Source organism: Vitis riparia, chromosome 11 (genome assembly GCF_004353265.1).
Source record: "Vitis riparia cultivar Riparia Gloire de Montpellier isolate 1030 chromosome 11, EGFV_Vit.rip_1.0, whole genome shotgun sequence".
NCBI lineage: Eukaryota > Viridiplantae > Streptophyta > Magnoliopsida > Vitales > Vitaceae > Vitis > Vitis riparia.
In genome coordinates, this window is record NC_048441.1 from 11,476,669 (window position 1) to 11,494,182 (window position 17,514).

At 31.4% G+C, this 17,514-nt stretch overlaps 1 protein-coding gene across 1 annotated transcript; it reads right to left on the reverse strand.

Moving 5' to 3' along the window:
• Positions 1–980: 980 nt before the first annotated feature.
• LOC117925236 (leucine aminopeptidase 1-like) lies at positions 981–7,268 on the reverse strand. The gene is made up of 10 exons (XM_034844190.1): positions 6,986–7,268; positions 5,747–6,167; positions 5,466–5,660; positions 5,006–5,231; positions 4,458–4,584; positions 4,203–4,298; positions 3,684–3,761; positions 2,733–2,793; positions 2,104–2,291; positions 981–1,305 (listed from the first exon to the last, which is right to left on the reverse strand). The coding sequence occupies exons 1-10, from the start codon at positions 7,214–7,216 to the stop codon at positions 1,177–1,179; spliced, it is 1,752 nt and encodes a 583-aa protein (XP_034700081.1). The 5' UTR covers positions 7,217–7,268; the 3' UTR covers positions 981–1,176.
• Positions 7,269–17,514: the final 10,246 nt, after the last annotated feature.

The following is a 17,514-nucleotide window of genomic DNA, read 5'->3' on the forward strand; positions in this document are numbered from 1 at the left end:
GGACATTTTCCTGGATGGCTATATATTCAAGAAATAGCTAAAAGTCCATTTTTTAATTTCAACACGAGAGACAAGGAACATGAACATTATCTATATGATCTCACTTGAATTCCCTTTTGTATTTTAATGTTTCAAATATGCATATTAAGTACTTTAACGATCTTGAAGAGATTTGATGAAATTAGACGACTTTTAAAAGATTTTAATTGATATTTTGAGGTTTTTTTTTTTTTTTGAAGTGTAAAATATCTCAATAAATCACTAAGCCTTTTGAAGAGCCTTAAGAGTATATCTTGTAAACCGAAGTTTAAGATGATCTCCTAAGTTGGGTAAGGCTTTGTCATCATCATGTGGTACACCATCACTTGAACATTACTTCTTGGGTATAGAGGAGACGCTTGAACTTTATGGCATATGTTTTGGTATGATTTTTTTTATTCTATACACTAAGATAATAAAACCAATAGTGTCTTTAACCTTTATGTTAGAACATTATTTTTTAAAAATAGTTCTCGAAATTCCTTAAGAAAAAAAGTTCTTAAAAACATGAATAGCCACCTATTTTCTACTAGAACTTTTGAATTTTTGAATTTTTTTCACAATAGGCGTGTCATTAGTTACATAAATACAATGTGCCAAACAATGCCTAAAGTTGTAGAGAAGACATTATTACAAGGGCTTTGTAGAAAGATTCCAAAGACTCTATACCTATTGAGTAACAACATTTTCAGTAAGTAATTTTTGGATTAATATTTGATAAGTGCTTTTTACAAAAATCATTTTTTATTATAAAACAAATTATCAAAACCCCCTTTTGAATTATATTTTTATAGCTACAAACAAAAATATCATTGGGACATTATCACCACCAGCCCACCCTATTCCGTAATTTTCCCAAGAAAAAAAATGACTAAGGTTTGTAAATGTTAGCATAGAATAAGTTGTTTTCAGTAGCATATAGAGAAATCCACAGGGAAATATCAACAGAAATTCCAAAAAAAATTCTTCACTTAAAAGAGAAAAGGCAGTAAATATAAATAGATATATAGTTTTCTGTAAAAGACAGAGGATGATCAATGGTTCAGCTCATCACTTTCCATTCTCTTTTCCAACATATTTTATTGCAGGGTCAGCACCAACCCAATTGAGAATTTTCAACAGCAAATTCCAGCCAGACTAAGAAGAGTTCTTCAGAACCCATTCCACCAGAGTTGAAATGCCAAATCCTGTTGCAGCCCGCTTCTTATCGTTCCAAACTGGACCGGCCATGTCGATATGCATCCACTGAACCTTCTCATCCACAAACTGAAGCAACCACATAGATGATTTCATTATTCCCAAACAATAAACAAAGAAAGCTCACAAATAATCCTACAGTTTTTTCAGTTCATTTTTTGAACAGTTAAAATGAATACCGATGGCCTTGTGCTCCTCCTGTGTCATCTATGATCATGACCCAAGTCGATGAGTTGCAACAGAGGCAGAGATTAGCATGTGTGCATCCCCTTCTATTATACCCTTGACTCCCCAACTCTCTACCCGCCCAAACCGAGAAAGAGATCATTCTCATTAAAAGATGAAGAACAATTCTTGGACAGAAGCACTAAAATACCCTCTTTGTCAATTAGAGCCAAGGGCGGCAAACAAAAATCATTAACTCAATTCACTAGCATAAATTATTAGATATTTCCAATATCGACCATTATAAATACACAAAGGTAAATAAAATCACATCCGTACAAAATGAGATGTTATTTAGTGCATATGAAAATCAATCAAGGCTCGGGAACCACAAATTTCACACATTCCTCCCAACTGGCCGAGGATAGAGCCCCACTTTATTATCTGTCCTAGTTGACCCACCAAAATGTCCCAAATGCATGTCTTAACATGGTCTCAGACATCACCTACCCACCCACTAAATTTGCTAACCCATTTCCAAAGGCTCGCTCCCGGAAATAGGCAACATAAGTTCAATTATGAATTTTCTTGATGCCAAACCATATTCACTGCCAATTGTGGGCCAGTGGAAATCATACACAAACTCCATGTAAGAAGGGAAAACATTTAAAACAATAAGAGAGAATGATCAGATCCGCTTACCTGTTTCAAGAACAGAGCTGCAGTGATAGCACCACCTGGACGGCCACCAGTGTTGACCATATCAGCTACTCCTGATTTCATGGACTCCCAATAACTCTCCTCCATAGGCATTCTCCAAAGTTTCTCCCCACTTGCTTCTGAAGCTGCTAGTACCTCTTTAGCAAGGTCATCACTGGGCGTAAAGACACCTGTTCAAGGTGAAAAAGATTTCCCATCAAGAAATAAAATAAAAATAAGTATGCACTGTTCGGTCTTTCTATTGAAGAGTGTGAATGAAGAAACTACCAAGCTACCAATATTTTGAACAAATTCTCCAAGTACTTAAGTATTCCAATCTAAGACCAGATCTTACAGGGAGAATGTAATTCAATCTTATCATGTAAAAATTCAATAAGTTGCAAGTAATTCATGAAAACAAGGATAGGCCCCATCTATTCTGTATAACTACATAATGGTATCATTTGCCATTTTTTCCATGATGTGCATCATTTCACCCCTACTCAAATCCGTCCTTGAATTCTTCCTATTGCAGGAATTCCTTTGGCCTCAAGATTAAAATGTCTCTGAAACACAAAGCAATTCAAAAAGGTTTTCTACCACCAAATTTGTCACCATGATTATGTACATACCTGCAATTGAGGGCCCAAGAGCAACTACACAGGCCCCAGTTAATGTTGCTAGATCAACAATCTGCAAAACAATTTAACATGTTAGTCTCTAAAGGAGCAAACTATTCTAAGAACTAAAAAGAGGACCGTGGATGTTGAAATACACAAATTTTAGGATTGGCATGTACAAACTTTCCATGTGTATCTGGATAGCCAAGGTATGAGTGAAGATACGAACTGATATTCAGAACACTAGCATTTCAACCAAAAGTATGAATTCACATAAAAACCAGCTCGTCCAAGGCTTAGTCCCAGTCTACATCAAATTTTCACTTTCATCTCCAATAGGGAAAAACTGGTGAGATGCTTCAACAGCAGAACCAGCCAAATCAGCAAGCTCTGTCACAGTTCCTCACAATCAGCTTTCTTTATGGTTGTTGATTATTTTTACAACCAACTCAACCTGAAGTCATCCCTTATAAATGGATAGCAATTTTCCAGGAGGGCAATCATTTGCGGAACCTCATCCAAGCACCATTGATTGGTGAGCAAGCATACCTTATTGGTAATGTGGTTTAAAATTGCCTAGATGCTAATCTGCTCTTGCTTGTTTCCAGATGCTATGACTTCAGAAAACACGAAAGTTTGTTTTGTTGCCTTTTTTTTCCATTTATTTTTTCCCTCTTTCATAAAAACACATTTTACATCATTTCCAGGAAAATGTCAATTACTTAGGATTTTAAATAAGCCATGATTTTCTCCATCAACTTTATTAAATAACAAAAAGAAGATAATTGATTTTTTAATATTCCTACAGGTACCAAGTGAAAGTATACCAAACACCCTTGTAAATTAAAAAGGCTTTTTCCATAAAGAGTCTAGTACTTAGTTGATCAATGAAAAACGAAACAAAATTCAATTTCTCTGAGAAAAAAAAAATCTACAGGAATAGTAGCTCTTTTAAGGTGGTACCTTCTCTACACCTTGGTTACAAGCATATACCAAAGCATCTGCAAGTGTGAGTCTGCCCTCTGCATCTGTGTTATTGACCTGCAGTAGAGATGGGAGACAACAACACATTAGGAATTCATAAATAAACATAAAACATATGCAATCAATCAGTTTCTCCATGGACTTAACAAAATGGACTATACTATTCCCCCCAAAATATGAGATTTTTAACAACATTAATTGCACGATACTTTGTATCCAAAAACCTAGATGGTGATGATGAGTATAATTAAGTTAAAACTGCAATGTTTTCCGTTCTCTTTTTTGGTGAGGCACTAACAAATGGAAGGAAACAACATCAGATAGAGAACTTTTACAACCATTTATGCACCTCCAACCAAAAATTAGAAAGGTATGTAACATCAAGAAGAAAATTGGAATGTGCATCCATTCTTGACACCTATCAAGTAATAAAGACCTTCCAACAAAACCTCTCCTAAGTTGAATAGTTGTAATTTTCCTGCAAAACAAAGAAAGCACCTCAATTGTCTTTCCATTTGAAGCTGTGACAACGTCTCCAGGCCTCATGCCTGTTCCGCTTATCATATTCTCACAAGCTGCAACAATGAAATGCACCTGCAAATACAAGACCCTTAATAAGTCATAAGTGTATGCTAGATTCAATTGCTGGAGAATTGAAAATAGAACATACAAATGGATTAGTTAAGAAATTGTTCCATGCAAGTTAAAACAAACAAACAATGATAACAACAACAACAACAACAAATGGCTTACCTCCACTCCAGAAGGTTTAATTTGACCAATGGCTTTTGCTGCACCTAGAACCGCAGCTGAACCCCCCATATCAAACTTCATGAGCTCAATAGAACAGCCAGGTCCAGTCTTGATGTTGTAGCCACCACTAAAACCGTAAAAGATAAATGTTTAAGAACACGTGTAGATGGAGAATCAAATGCACATAATAACATAGATTATTATACTGGCCACTTTTTGAAAACAAATATCATCATTTGCACTGCCATTGCAACAAGTAACAGAAAAAAGCAATTACACTTGAAAAAGAAGACAAAATACCGCCCAATGCCCATAGGAATGAAAGAGACTCATATCAAGGACAACGCGTGATCACTAGTCAGCAGGCCATCATTAAACATATCTTATGACAAAAACATAATTCAGTAACTGAAAATATTCTTTAGCCTTTGCAACACCTTGAACTTGCCAAAAACAATAGCCAATCCGAAATAAAACACTTGTTTCTCTCTATGTCAAATAACTGAACCAGAAAAAAAAACTCTCATTTTCTGAAAATACACGATCACCTGTCAAAAGTCAATCCTTTACCAACCAATCCCAGTTTGGCCTTGACAGGTCCAGTTAGAGGCTTGTAACACAAGTGGATGAAATGAGGGGGATTTGCAGAAGCAGCAGCAACTCCAAGATAGGAACCCATTTTCAGTTCCTTGCATTGCTCTGCATCCAAAATTTTTGCTGAAAGGACATCGCTGTATGCGGATGCAATTTTTGAAGCCTCTTCTGCTAATACCCCTGAGGTATAACATAAATGACAATTAACAGTTAGAATTCTAGAATTGACAGACAGGAACAGACAAAAAGGCAAAAAAGATCATATTATTGCAATAGACAAAAAAAGGACTAAATTATGTATCATGGAAAAATCTGAAACGCGCATCACATGCTCAATATAAACAGATAATGAATATCATAAATGAAAACACACGTAAAAAAACCAATAATAACATAATCTAAGCTCATACGGACCAGGGGTAAGCACATTGGCAGGTGCATTTACAAGTTCTTTTCCAAAAATTACCCCAGAACAGACATCTTCTGCATACTTGAGCTTCTTCTGTACATCAGGTCCAGTTCCAAGGCCAATGATATCCACAGATTTAAGAGCTGGCTTCTTTGACTCTGACTTAAACCTATTATCCTCATGAATGCCCAGCACAGCCCCTATCAAAATTTAAGGGATCAGACATTTATCACAAATAAACACTGATCATATCAGTTTTGAAACCAATAAATCATAAAACAAGTACCAGAAGCTATGGCAGAAGCGGTATAAATCTTTGATTCAGCAGAAAGCCCCTCAGAAGAAGCAAGCACAATGGCAACATCACTTGCTTGAGCCGCCTTGGCTGCCACTGCAACAGTCTCGCCAAGACTCCGATAAGCTGCTGGGGGTGAACATGGCGTCAACTGTCCGAGCCCAATCAAGCCAACCCTTTTCGAGCCAAGACCAGGGAGCCTAAGAATTGTTGACTGTCCAGATTTTCCTGTGAAATCTTCCTCGGAGGATGCTTCAGCTAAAAGACCACCCAACTGAGAATCTAGCTTCTTCAAAATTGGGTTCTCAAACTTCAAGTTCTCATCTTTAGCCATGTCTTTCTCCGTAACACCCACTGCAAGAATGTCTCCTTTCCATTCCACCAAATCGATCTCTTTGGCGGTGAAAGAGATCTTTTGGGATTTTAAAAGCACAAAACATCATTTATTAACTCAAGGATATAAGATCAAACCCAGAAGTATAAGTCACCTAATAAAAGAATCAGCCCATGACAATCACAAATGATACATTAATGAAATCAATACAGAGATCAGTACTCTAAGAAAGAAGCAAAACCCATAATAATTATTAAAAAATATATATATCATTTATAGATTCTAGCGAGAATAATTAATCAACCAGATGAAAATTCATGATCTTCATGACACAAAATTATAAAAAAAAAAAAAAAAAACGGTGGGATACCCCAGTACAACCACAGAAAAATCAAATATTTATTTATTTTAGCCCATGGTAATAACCAATCAATCATAAAAATTCCTAGGCAAGGACCAAAAAAAAAATCCTTAATTTCACATAAAGGACTTAAAAAAATTGCATTCATACAAAATAATAAAAACCCATAAACAAAAATCAATCTCCAGTAGACCCTTCTTCCAATGTTGATTAATCAATCAATCAAACATAAAAGTAATGGATTTCTTCCCAATTTATAAAAATAAAATAAAAGAGAGAGAGAGAGAGAGAGAAAAGTGATTTAAGATACTGGGAAGAAAACTCGTTGATTATAAACATATTCTAGCCCAACACAATCCCCCTGATGAATCAAACTACTTAAAAAAAAAACACAAATGGGTTAATTTATACAGACAGTAGTATTGATGGATCTTAATCCAAAATAATCATCCAAACCAGGAAATATAAAACTTGACAGTATAAGTACACAAAACGTTTAACATAGAGATAGAAAGAGGGAAGAAGAGAGAGAAACCTTAGGGGGTTCGACATTGGAAGGGTGAGTGAGGCCGAGAGTGGCCCGGGCGAGAGTGTGAGCCATGAGCTTCCCTCTGCGAAAACACAGGGGCTTGACTGCAACGGAAAATGGAAGGGAAGGGGAAGAGCGGAGTCTGGTGAAAATGAGAGAGGAACAAGAAGAAGAGGATGCAGAAGCGAAGAGTGAAGAGACCAAGGAAAGAACAACGGGGGATGCGGTAGCGGCCATTCTACGGTGTGGGCTTCTCTATCAATTTATAGTGGAACTGCAAAGCACCCTCTCCGTGTCAAACTGACACTACTTTCTGAGTCATCCATCTTGATGGTTGTGTCATTTATATCCTTTTTCTTTATTTTTAAGGTTTTCGTAGAGCATTTGTTCCTCTTACCTCTTGCCTTGGTGCATTGTTGTGGCAACATTTTTGGTATACGGGAATGAAGAATAACAATCGAAAATTCTTTTTCTTTTTCATTTATTCTGGATAAGAGAATGAGAATAAAATAAAAAATGATTTTAAAATTCTCATATTTGGATAAGAAAATGAGAATAAAATATAAAAATAATTTTTTTTGAAAAATGAAACCTCCATGATTTTGATTTATCTCTAATAAAAAGTATTTTAATTTTGTTGATATAAATTATTTTTAAAATCATTTTTCAAAAAATGAAAAACCAAAAACTTATTTGGATAAGTTTTTTTAAACTAATTATTCATTTTGATTTTGTAAAAAATTGTAATTATTGACTAATTTTAATTCAAGTTTTATTAAAATTACAAATCTTCTTTTAATTATAAAAAAATTTAAAAAAAAAATCATTTTTAATAAAAAATATGCATAATAATATTGTAATAAAATCACAAACTATATTTTTTTTTATATTATAAAAATATGAATATTAACACCCTTTCAAAAGAATAATTGATTTATTTGTTAAAATTAGATAATAATAATTTAAAAATAATAATTGGTAATGTTATTTCATTTTAAATGAATTTTAAAAAAAAAAGTTTATTTTTTTAAGGTATAAATTAACCAAGTCTTTTTTACATTCATACATTGTGAATAGAATATTCTTAAATTTTTTATTTAATATGTAATTAATTAATAAATTTTTTTGAATTTTAAATTATTTTTAAAAATTAGAACATTTAAGATATTAATTATGTCTAACTTAATTACTTTTAATTTTTTTTCTTATTTCTCTATGTTTTTCATTTACTTTTATAAACTAACGAAATCAACTTTTACTTATTCTCTAAAATAATTCTCCTTTGTTTTTAAAAACCATTTATATAGAATAAAAACCAAATAGACCATATAAGTTTTAAAAAAATATTTTTTATTTTTAAAAACAAAACATTGTTTTTAAATCACACATTAAGAAAAACTTTCTAAGATGTTTTTATAAATACAAGAAAAACTTTCTAAGATGTTTTTATAAATACAAGTAAAAATTTATTTTAAATTATATGTAGGGATATTTTTATTAATTTATTTCTTTTTCCATTCCAATTTCCATTATTACCTAAAATTGAAATTGAAATAAATAATGATTCTAGTCTCAATCATAAGTATATCCAAACATAAAAACCGGAAACATCAAATTTATTTTTATTCTTAAAAATAAAAACAAAATATTTATTTTCATTCCTTCTTCCCAATATCAAACATAGGATCAGGAATGTAATCAATTAAATCACATCACATTATTTTATTTTTTATATCGGACAAGACTAGCATTCTATTATACTTTATCTCATTACTCGTAACTTCACCAAATGATTTGGATTTTTTCATATATTTTCAACTATAAAGATTGGAAGTTCCATGAATACCCCTTTGATGTATTGAAAATTTTCATATTATGTTATATTTACTATTGTTAAAATATTGGAAAATAATGTCAAAAAGTGAAAGGAATAGTGTTACTCTTATTCCTAAGTCTAATATTTATTGATCATTTTTATCATATTTTATTACCATTTTTTATATCAATAAATTACAAAAAAATGTGAAAAGAACAGTGTTACTCTCATTCCTAAGTTTATTTGTATAAAGTAATATTGTTACCTTCTTTAATCAATTTTTTTTTAAATTAATAACAGTATTTGAAAATAGATTGATTTTTTATTTTCTTTAATATTTTTCAAATGCGAAGAAATGATAAAAGATATATAGCATTTTTTTTATAAAGAATTATCGTATTATTTTTTAAAAGTATTAATTTCATCCACTTTCCTCGTATTTAGGTTAAATTCGCTTAATTATCATTAATTTAAAATTTTGATAAAAATATATTTAAAAAAAATTCAATTAATGATAATTAAATATATTTAACCATAAGGAAAAATAAGTGAAATTAACCACTATTTAATTTATTTTCCTTTTAATCTCATTGACTAAAAACTTAAATATTTTGAAATTGTGTGATAAGTTGATTTTGAGTACATTTTTTGAATACTCTCTAATTCCATCCATTTTTTAAAATTCAAATAAATCAAATTATTTATCCCAAAAAAATTATTTATATCTATATTTAACTACCAACTATAAAATATAGAAATATTTATATAAGACAATCGACACATTTCAAAAAACAATATCCTAAGTTTAAATTTATTTTTTATTTTTCTTTCACTTTTTTATTTTTATTTTTTCTATTTATTTTCTTTTCATCAAAATTTACCAGAATCAAATTTAAGATAAAAAGACTCTTTCCAAAAATACTTATTTAAAAATCACATAACAAAGTTTTATTTTAAAAATAAAATATCAATGCCAATTTCATTAAAAAATCATCATAGTGAATAGTGATCATTTAGGAAGAAAATCATATTCTTTTTTTTTTTCTTTTTTTTTTGGGGAGTACAAATGATGTTGGAAATGGATGTGATCCTTCTAGAGTCTTGTGGGTTCTGACGCCAAAAAGCAATGCTTTTTGGCACATTGATTAAGAAAGGCAATGAACCCAACCCTTATGCAGGCCTCCACCTTTCACTCCAGCTGTATTGTTATAATTATAATCCAAATTTACTCACTTGGCCTTGAAGTTCGACAATCCAACCAATATTTTATTGGGGTATTTAAAATAATATAGCTATTAAAAATTTGACTTTTATAGATAAAATTATTTGCAATAAATACATTTGAAGGATAAACTCTAAGGGACAACTATGTTAAAGGCGTAGTTGGGGTGATAATTGCCTTGAAAGACTATAAACTTTAGATTATTGGTGGCACAAATATGAAATGAGATGGATAAAAATGCCTTTATTAAGTGCGCCATCAAATCTACTCAAGTTTTACTTTTCTATTTGCATTGCTCTCTCTCATTTTTTCTAGAGAAAATAAAGAAAAGAAAAAGAAGAAACAATGTCTATTACTATTTTATTTCACTTTGTCTCTATCCTTTTTCTTTTTCTCTATGCAAAAATATAGAATAAAGTGGGGTGAGACAAAGAACAATGTTAGGGTATTTTATTTAGTTGACCATTTTGTTCCTCTCTTACTAATTGGACAACTTATTTTCTCGGGTTTTATTGGTTTCAAGGTAACTTCGAATTTCATCAAATTTGGATTGGGGTTCTTGGACTTGTAGAATTTAAGGTAAATATGCATTTATGGTTGGTAAAGCTTTTGGATTGGCTAATATAAAAAATTATGAAGACAATACTTTCTATTTCCTAATTTGATTTCTACTAAATTTTTAATTCCAAAAATTGTTTTTGATAAGTTTTAAAATTATGTTTATATCTAAATTTGTATTTGATTCTAAAAAGAATTTTTAGAACATTTTAGAATTAGGAAATTCTCCATAATTTTTAAAAAAGTTTTATAAATGTAAATATAAATATAGATATTCTATTTAAAATATGTTTGGATTTTTATGAACCTGTAGAGAGTATAGTCATTTTCATCCTCCAACTCTCAAACTTTCAAGATATTTCTTGAGAGTAACTTTCGACTACAACAAAAGTCAGAAATATCATCATGAAACTTCGATAAGAGTTTTGAGGGATCTATTGAGGAGCATAGGGAGTGTTATATTATGGATGTGGAAAAGAAGTGTAAGTGTTGATGGTATAAGACATTAGGGAGTAGGTGCACTCCATAAGGTAAAATTGTGTACCATTTTCTCATATTTAGTGGTCAAGAGACCACCAGTGGTTTTTTACACCTAATAGGTTGTTGGGTGGTTTTTTCACGTTATATCATGTGTTCATTTATGTGATTGACTTTATACATAAATATGAGATTTTTAGTCACTCTAAAAAATTAATATAAAGGGATAAACCAAAAATAAGTAAAAAAAAAAAATATTAATTTGGGGATCAATTCAAAGACTACACCTTCTATGTAATTCCATTATATCAAGAATAAAAATAAAATTTTCTTTTAATTGGTATTAGAGTAGGAAAAAAATTATTTTTATTGATTCATGTTAGTCTTGATAGATGGAATTGCAAAGAGTTAGGACTTTTATAAATTGTCCATCATTCTTTTATGGGAGTAATTACCCCTATTATAAAGTTCGAATATATATATATATATATATTTAAATGCAAGGTGAAAGAATTTGGAATATAGTGGAATGTTGGTGGTTGCCCTCCAATCTCAATGGGCAAGAGTGGTAGTCCAAGCAAGAGTGAAATAGATTGGACAATGAAGGGCGTGGGACAAATGCTAAAGCCTTTTACCCTATTTTTAATGGGGTTAGTGCTGACAAGTTTTGTAGGATTGCCACATGTAAATACACTAAAGAGACTTGGGACATTCTTGCAATAGCACATTAGATCTCAATGATATTGTTAATTCTTGTTTCAATGTAGGAGAAACAATCCTTGAGTATAAAGTGATAAAAAAAAAAGATTGAGATCTCTCCTTGGGAGATTTAAACCTAAAGTAACCATTATAGAGGAAAGTAAAAATGCGGACTTAATGAGTGTAAATGAACTTTTGGGTTATCTTTAAACCTATGAGATGACTCTATCTTCCTTTAAAAAACCTAAACTAATAGTTCTAAAAGCCTCTTCAAAAGTACAAGTCGAGTCTAAAGATGAGAGTGAGCAAAATAAGGAAAAAGATCCATTAAAATCATCACAAGTTGAGTGTTTCAATTATAGAGGGAAATGATACTCTACTTCAAATTGCCTTACACCTAAAAAGAATAAGAAAGTTATGAAAATAGCTTAGAGTTACTATAACTTCAGTGATAATAATTCTATTGATTCAATTGAAAGTGAAAATAACAAAAATTTTATTGTCTTCACTACCTTTCTTCTCTCACCTTCTAAAATTTAAAGTCTCATTGAATCAAGTAATGAGGAACCAAAAGAGTTTGACACTCTTCAAGAGGCAATAATGCCTTGTATCATAAGAGTTATGAGTTAAATGTTGAGAAAGTGAAATTAAAGAAAACCTTGAAAAGAACACTCATTGAATGTCTTGATTACGAGAAAAATGATCTGAAAGAAAAATTAGATTTTTATGGTTCTTAGAAAATTGATATAGATAGAAAGATTAAAGAACTTAAAGTTGAAAAAGAAAATCTAATTGAAAAGATTAAGTTTCTTGAATTTGAATACCATGATGTGGTGATAAAAAAACAATTCCTTACTTTAAAGCTAGGTCAACTTAAAAAGAACTTAGAGAGTCAAAATGAAGTATTTCATCCTAACTCTAAAATTTTGAATGAAATGATTATGAAATGGAAAGCCCATGGGGATAAGAGAAGTTTAAGTTATTTAAGTAAGTCAAAAACTCTCATGAGTGAAAATATTACTTTTGCAAAACTTAGTGAAAACTCCTCTTTTAGGGAATTATCCTTAAAGCAAGCCCCTAAATGCACCACTTGTTATAAATTTAGGTATGTGGCTAGTAAGTGTTTTAGTAAATTCTTTGAAAAATATCAATCTCATGTTAATAGGCTAGTGAGCGAGTCCAATTACCTTAAAAATCAAATTTTGAATATCAAGAAAGGTAGTAGATCTCATATTAAGCTTAAGAAAAAGTCCAATTAGTTATCCCTAAAATTAGGCAAATTTGGATTAAGAAAAAAGATCTAGTTACATTTCAAGGTAAAAGCCTAGTAAGTTCAAAAGTTTTCTCCTTTAGATTCCCTTGAGTTTATCACTTAGGAAATCTTTCAGAGTTTCCTCCTCTAATTAGCATATTTTGTTCTATAGTCTAGGGTAAAGTCTTAGTGTTTTATTCTTTATTCCTAATGCTATGTCTTTTTAGAAGTCCTTGAATTTTTATTTTTTTTCTTTTTATTTAGGATTTATTTGTTGTTTAGTTTTTTTTTTTATCTAGGTTTAAAATTTAGGGGGAACTATTTTTTCTTAAGTCTAGGATTTCATATTTAGAGGGAGTTAGTTACTCTATAAAGTATGTTTTGTATTCTATATCAAAGTTGTATTTTTCTCTAGATTTTAGGGCCTTATGTTTAGAAGGAGAAATATTTTTAGGGTTTCTCAAACTTAATTCATGCCCCTTAAAAATCAATATACTCTTTTAATTATCTTTTTCTTAAAAAAATTTGGAGTTTTATGAAATTTAGAGAAGATGGACATGAATTTATTATTCTTTGTTGTGATTGAAAACATTTTAATTGATCTATAAAACGATCTTGATAAGTAAAAGATTTTTTTTTTTTTTAATCCTTCATGATGTGGATTTGATATTTCTAAAAATTCTAAAGTGATATGAATTTGTTTCTTCCCCTTTTTCAAAGGAAATCAAATTGAGTTATTTCTTCTTATTGGGTTTAATACACATTACCCCCTTAATCTATCGTGTGTTTTGCACATTACCCTCTTAAGTTTAAAAACAAACACATTGCCTTCCAAGCTTCTTAAATATCAACCCTTTTTTGTTGGGACAATGTTAGCTTTAATGGACAAAAATGTCACATGTTGTGCACATGACTGAATTAGTAAGGGTAGATTTGTCATTTCAATCACCCCGAAAATCCCAAAATAGCTATTTCTCTTAATCTTCATCATGGTTTTAAAAATTGGACCGAACCGGCCTATTCGACCGCTGATCGGTCACAGTTCCAATCCGGTCCAGTCAATTCGCCCGGAAAGAGGTTGAACCGACGGTCCGACTAGCAAATCGGACAAACCAACAAGTTCCCTTCGATTTGGATAGTTCCATTTTTTTCAGTGCCAAAACAACTTCGTTTCTCCCATCTTCAACCTTCAACCCACCTCTCACAGCATGAAGCCATCATCACACCCCTTTTTGCCCCGACATCGGTTGTGAGCCTTTCCCGCCGCGACACCAACTCCCCCCACCCCGACGGCACAAACTGGAAACTCCCCCCACAGCTAATAATTGCAAATCCCCATTCTCTCGCTGCAACCACCCTTTGTGTAAGGCCTCCCCGAGGCCCTGACACCAGCAATGAGCCTTCCCCACTGTGACACCAGCTCCTCCCCGATAGCATCGGCTGGAAGCTCCCCTCGAGGCTTGCAACTATAAATCCCCCTTCTCCTACCGCGACTACCCCCTATGTAAGGCCCCCACCCACCCCCTCTCCTATGTAAACCCCCATTTTCCTAATCCTTTTTGCCAACCCACTATAAATTTCCCTCGTGTAAGCCCCACTCCGAGTAGTGGCAGTAGCTGGAAGGTTAATTTTTATTTATTTATTATTTTTTTTTATGTTTTATATTTAATGTGTTATTTTTTTATTGTAATTTTGATTTATTTCTAATTTGAAACTAGTTTTCTGATTTTCAAATAAAATTTTAATTTTTAAATAATATATAAATTTTTATTTTTATTTTTATAATTATTTTAAATATTAATATTTTATAAATTATATATTTAATTATTTATGACGTCATCGGTTCAACCACCAGTCCAACTAGTGAACCATGAATTGGTAACTTTTCCAATTCATTGACTGGTCCGGTTTTGAAAACATTGGTCTTCATCTTTGTTTTTCTTCCAAAGTTGAACTAAAAACCCCAAACAGCTCTCCTTCAGTCTTCGTCTCCATTTTTCGTCTGTAACCTTAACCCTTTAAGCCCCAAACAACTTTCCCTTAGTCTTCTTCTTTGTTCTTCATTTGCAACCCTAACCCTCCAAGCCTTAAATAATTCTCCCTCAATCTTTGTCTTCGTTATTTATCTGTAACCCTAACCCTCCAAGACCTAAAAAATTTGAAGCCCTAGATCCGGAAAGTGGAGCTTTGTAAAGAAACGTAGTTGGAAAAGCAATGGAACCCTAATCTTAACCCTAAACACCTCAAAATTTACCAGTTATCAAAATGAACCCTAACCCTAAACACCTAAACAATAAAAACTTGTTCTCTTTGCTTGTATTTTCTTAGCTATAAAAAGAAAAATTGAAGTAAAACATTGCAAGAAAAAAGAGATTTATTGTTAAAATCCATTTCAATTGAATTCACAGCTCTTCGATGTTTGCGTTAGGTATTTGGGGCTTTTAGGTTGGCTTTGGAGGAAGAATGAAGACAAAGACTGATAGAGCGAACTGTTTGGGGATTTTCAAGTGATTGAAATGACAAATCTACCCTTACTAATTCAGTCATGTGCAAAACACGTGACATTTCTTTCCACTGAAGTTAACATCGTCCAACAAAAAAGGCATGGTGCTGGTATTTAAGAAGTTTAGAGGGCAATACATTCGATTTTAAACTTAATAGGGTAATGTACAAAACACGTGATAGGCCGAGGAAATAAAGTGTATTAAACCCTTCTTCTTATTAATCTATGAATCTGTTGAATCATCCTTAAGTGCATAAAATAAAATATTTAAATTTTCATAAAGTAAAAAAAAAAAAAACTACTTTAGATAAATTCAAAATTTAATATATTTAATTCAAGAGTAAAAGTCATCACTTGCAAAAGTATGAAAAATCCACAAAGTGGAATGTGCAATTATTCTAGAATTGTGCCACACACAAAAAAGAATTAAAATTTGATAAATTCAAATTTTATGGGGAATTATAAAGTCACGTGATATGTATGAATATCTATATGGAATAAATTAAGTCGTATTAAATATAAATCTGATTGGATTACTTTTAAGCTTTAAATTAATCAATTGAATTGATAAAAGAAGATGGAATGAGAATCTCGGGTCGTTAACTATTCTGTATCTTGGAATTGAAGTTTCTCTTTATTCACTCGTGTTTTATTCTATTCAATCTTGAAAATCTTTTGAATTCTAGAAATTCAATTATTTTGGTTTTCTTTCTTCACTCATGTTTTCATGCTCTATCACATCCAAATTACTTAATTTCTGGCTAACTTTCTACAAATTATAGTTCTAAGAGTGTTTAGGTATTCCAGGAAGTATTAAAAGTGTGCAATCTTAATTTTTGGGATTTTGGAGTTTGATTTTCCTTGTAAAGGTAGAATATATATTAGGAAGTGGAGTCAAATAAGATTTAGAGTTTCATAGAGTTACAATTTCCTTATAGTTCGTTGTTATTTGAATTATCTTTTAGAACTTTGTTTTCTCTCTATTGGATTAAAGTTGGATATTTGATAGTTTATTCCTCTGTGATTATTTTGTCATATTCTTAAATTTCTTATATTTGTCATTTTTGTGACAAAAAAAGGAGTGAAAAAAGATTCATTAAGTTAATTGATTATATTTTTTTTCTATTTTTGTCACACTATACTTTTCACAGGTTTATTATTGAAGTGTATGCAGATTACAGGAAATTGACATCACTACTTAAGAAATGGTTTAGACTAAGATTAAGATTGAGTTCAATGAGGTTTTATGAGAGTTATGAGGGACCTCATTGTATCTTTGTATTTTGTCATAAAATTGACAAAGGGGAAGATTGTTAGGACGTTTTATTTAGTTGACCATTTTGTTCATTTCTTATTAATCAAATGCAATTTACTTCCCTAAGGAGTAAGTGCATTCGATCAAGTAAAATTATGTACCATTTTCTCATATTCAATGGATTATTTAGCTGTCAAGAGACTACTTATGGTTTTTTACACCTAGTAGATTGTTAGGTGGTTTTTTACATTTGGTAGATTGTTAGGTGGTTTTTTCACGTTATATCCTATGTTCATTTGTGTGATTGATTTTATTTATATTTGTATGAGATTTTTGCTCTCTTTAAATAATTAATACAAAGAGACAAACCTATAATAAAAATTAATTTGCGTATCAATTCAAAGACTACACCTTCTAAGTAGTTCCATTATATTGATACTAGAAATAAAACTTTTTTTTTCAAATACCAAATAAAGAAAGAAAGGTCATTACTTTGTGAAGCTTGGAAGAGGGATACGGGGATGGTGGCCATCGATTCCGACCTTGGATGTGAGAGGGGTTGAGAGTCATACTAGTGTCATTTTTGGTAAAGGTGGTGAAGTTAAGTTCATCGATTTGTTGATAAAGGTGGAGGTGTTAAGTTCATTGGTTTGTTGGGTTAATATACTTGTGCACATATCCAAGAGTACGAAAGTACATTTTAATCAATTATATAAGATAATTGCATTAACTGCACAATGCTAATGAACTAAT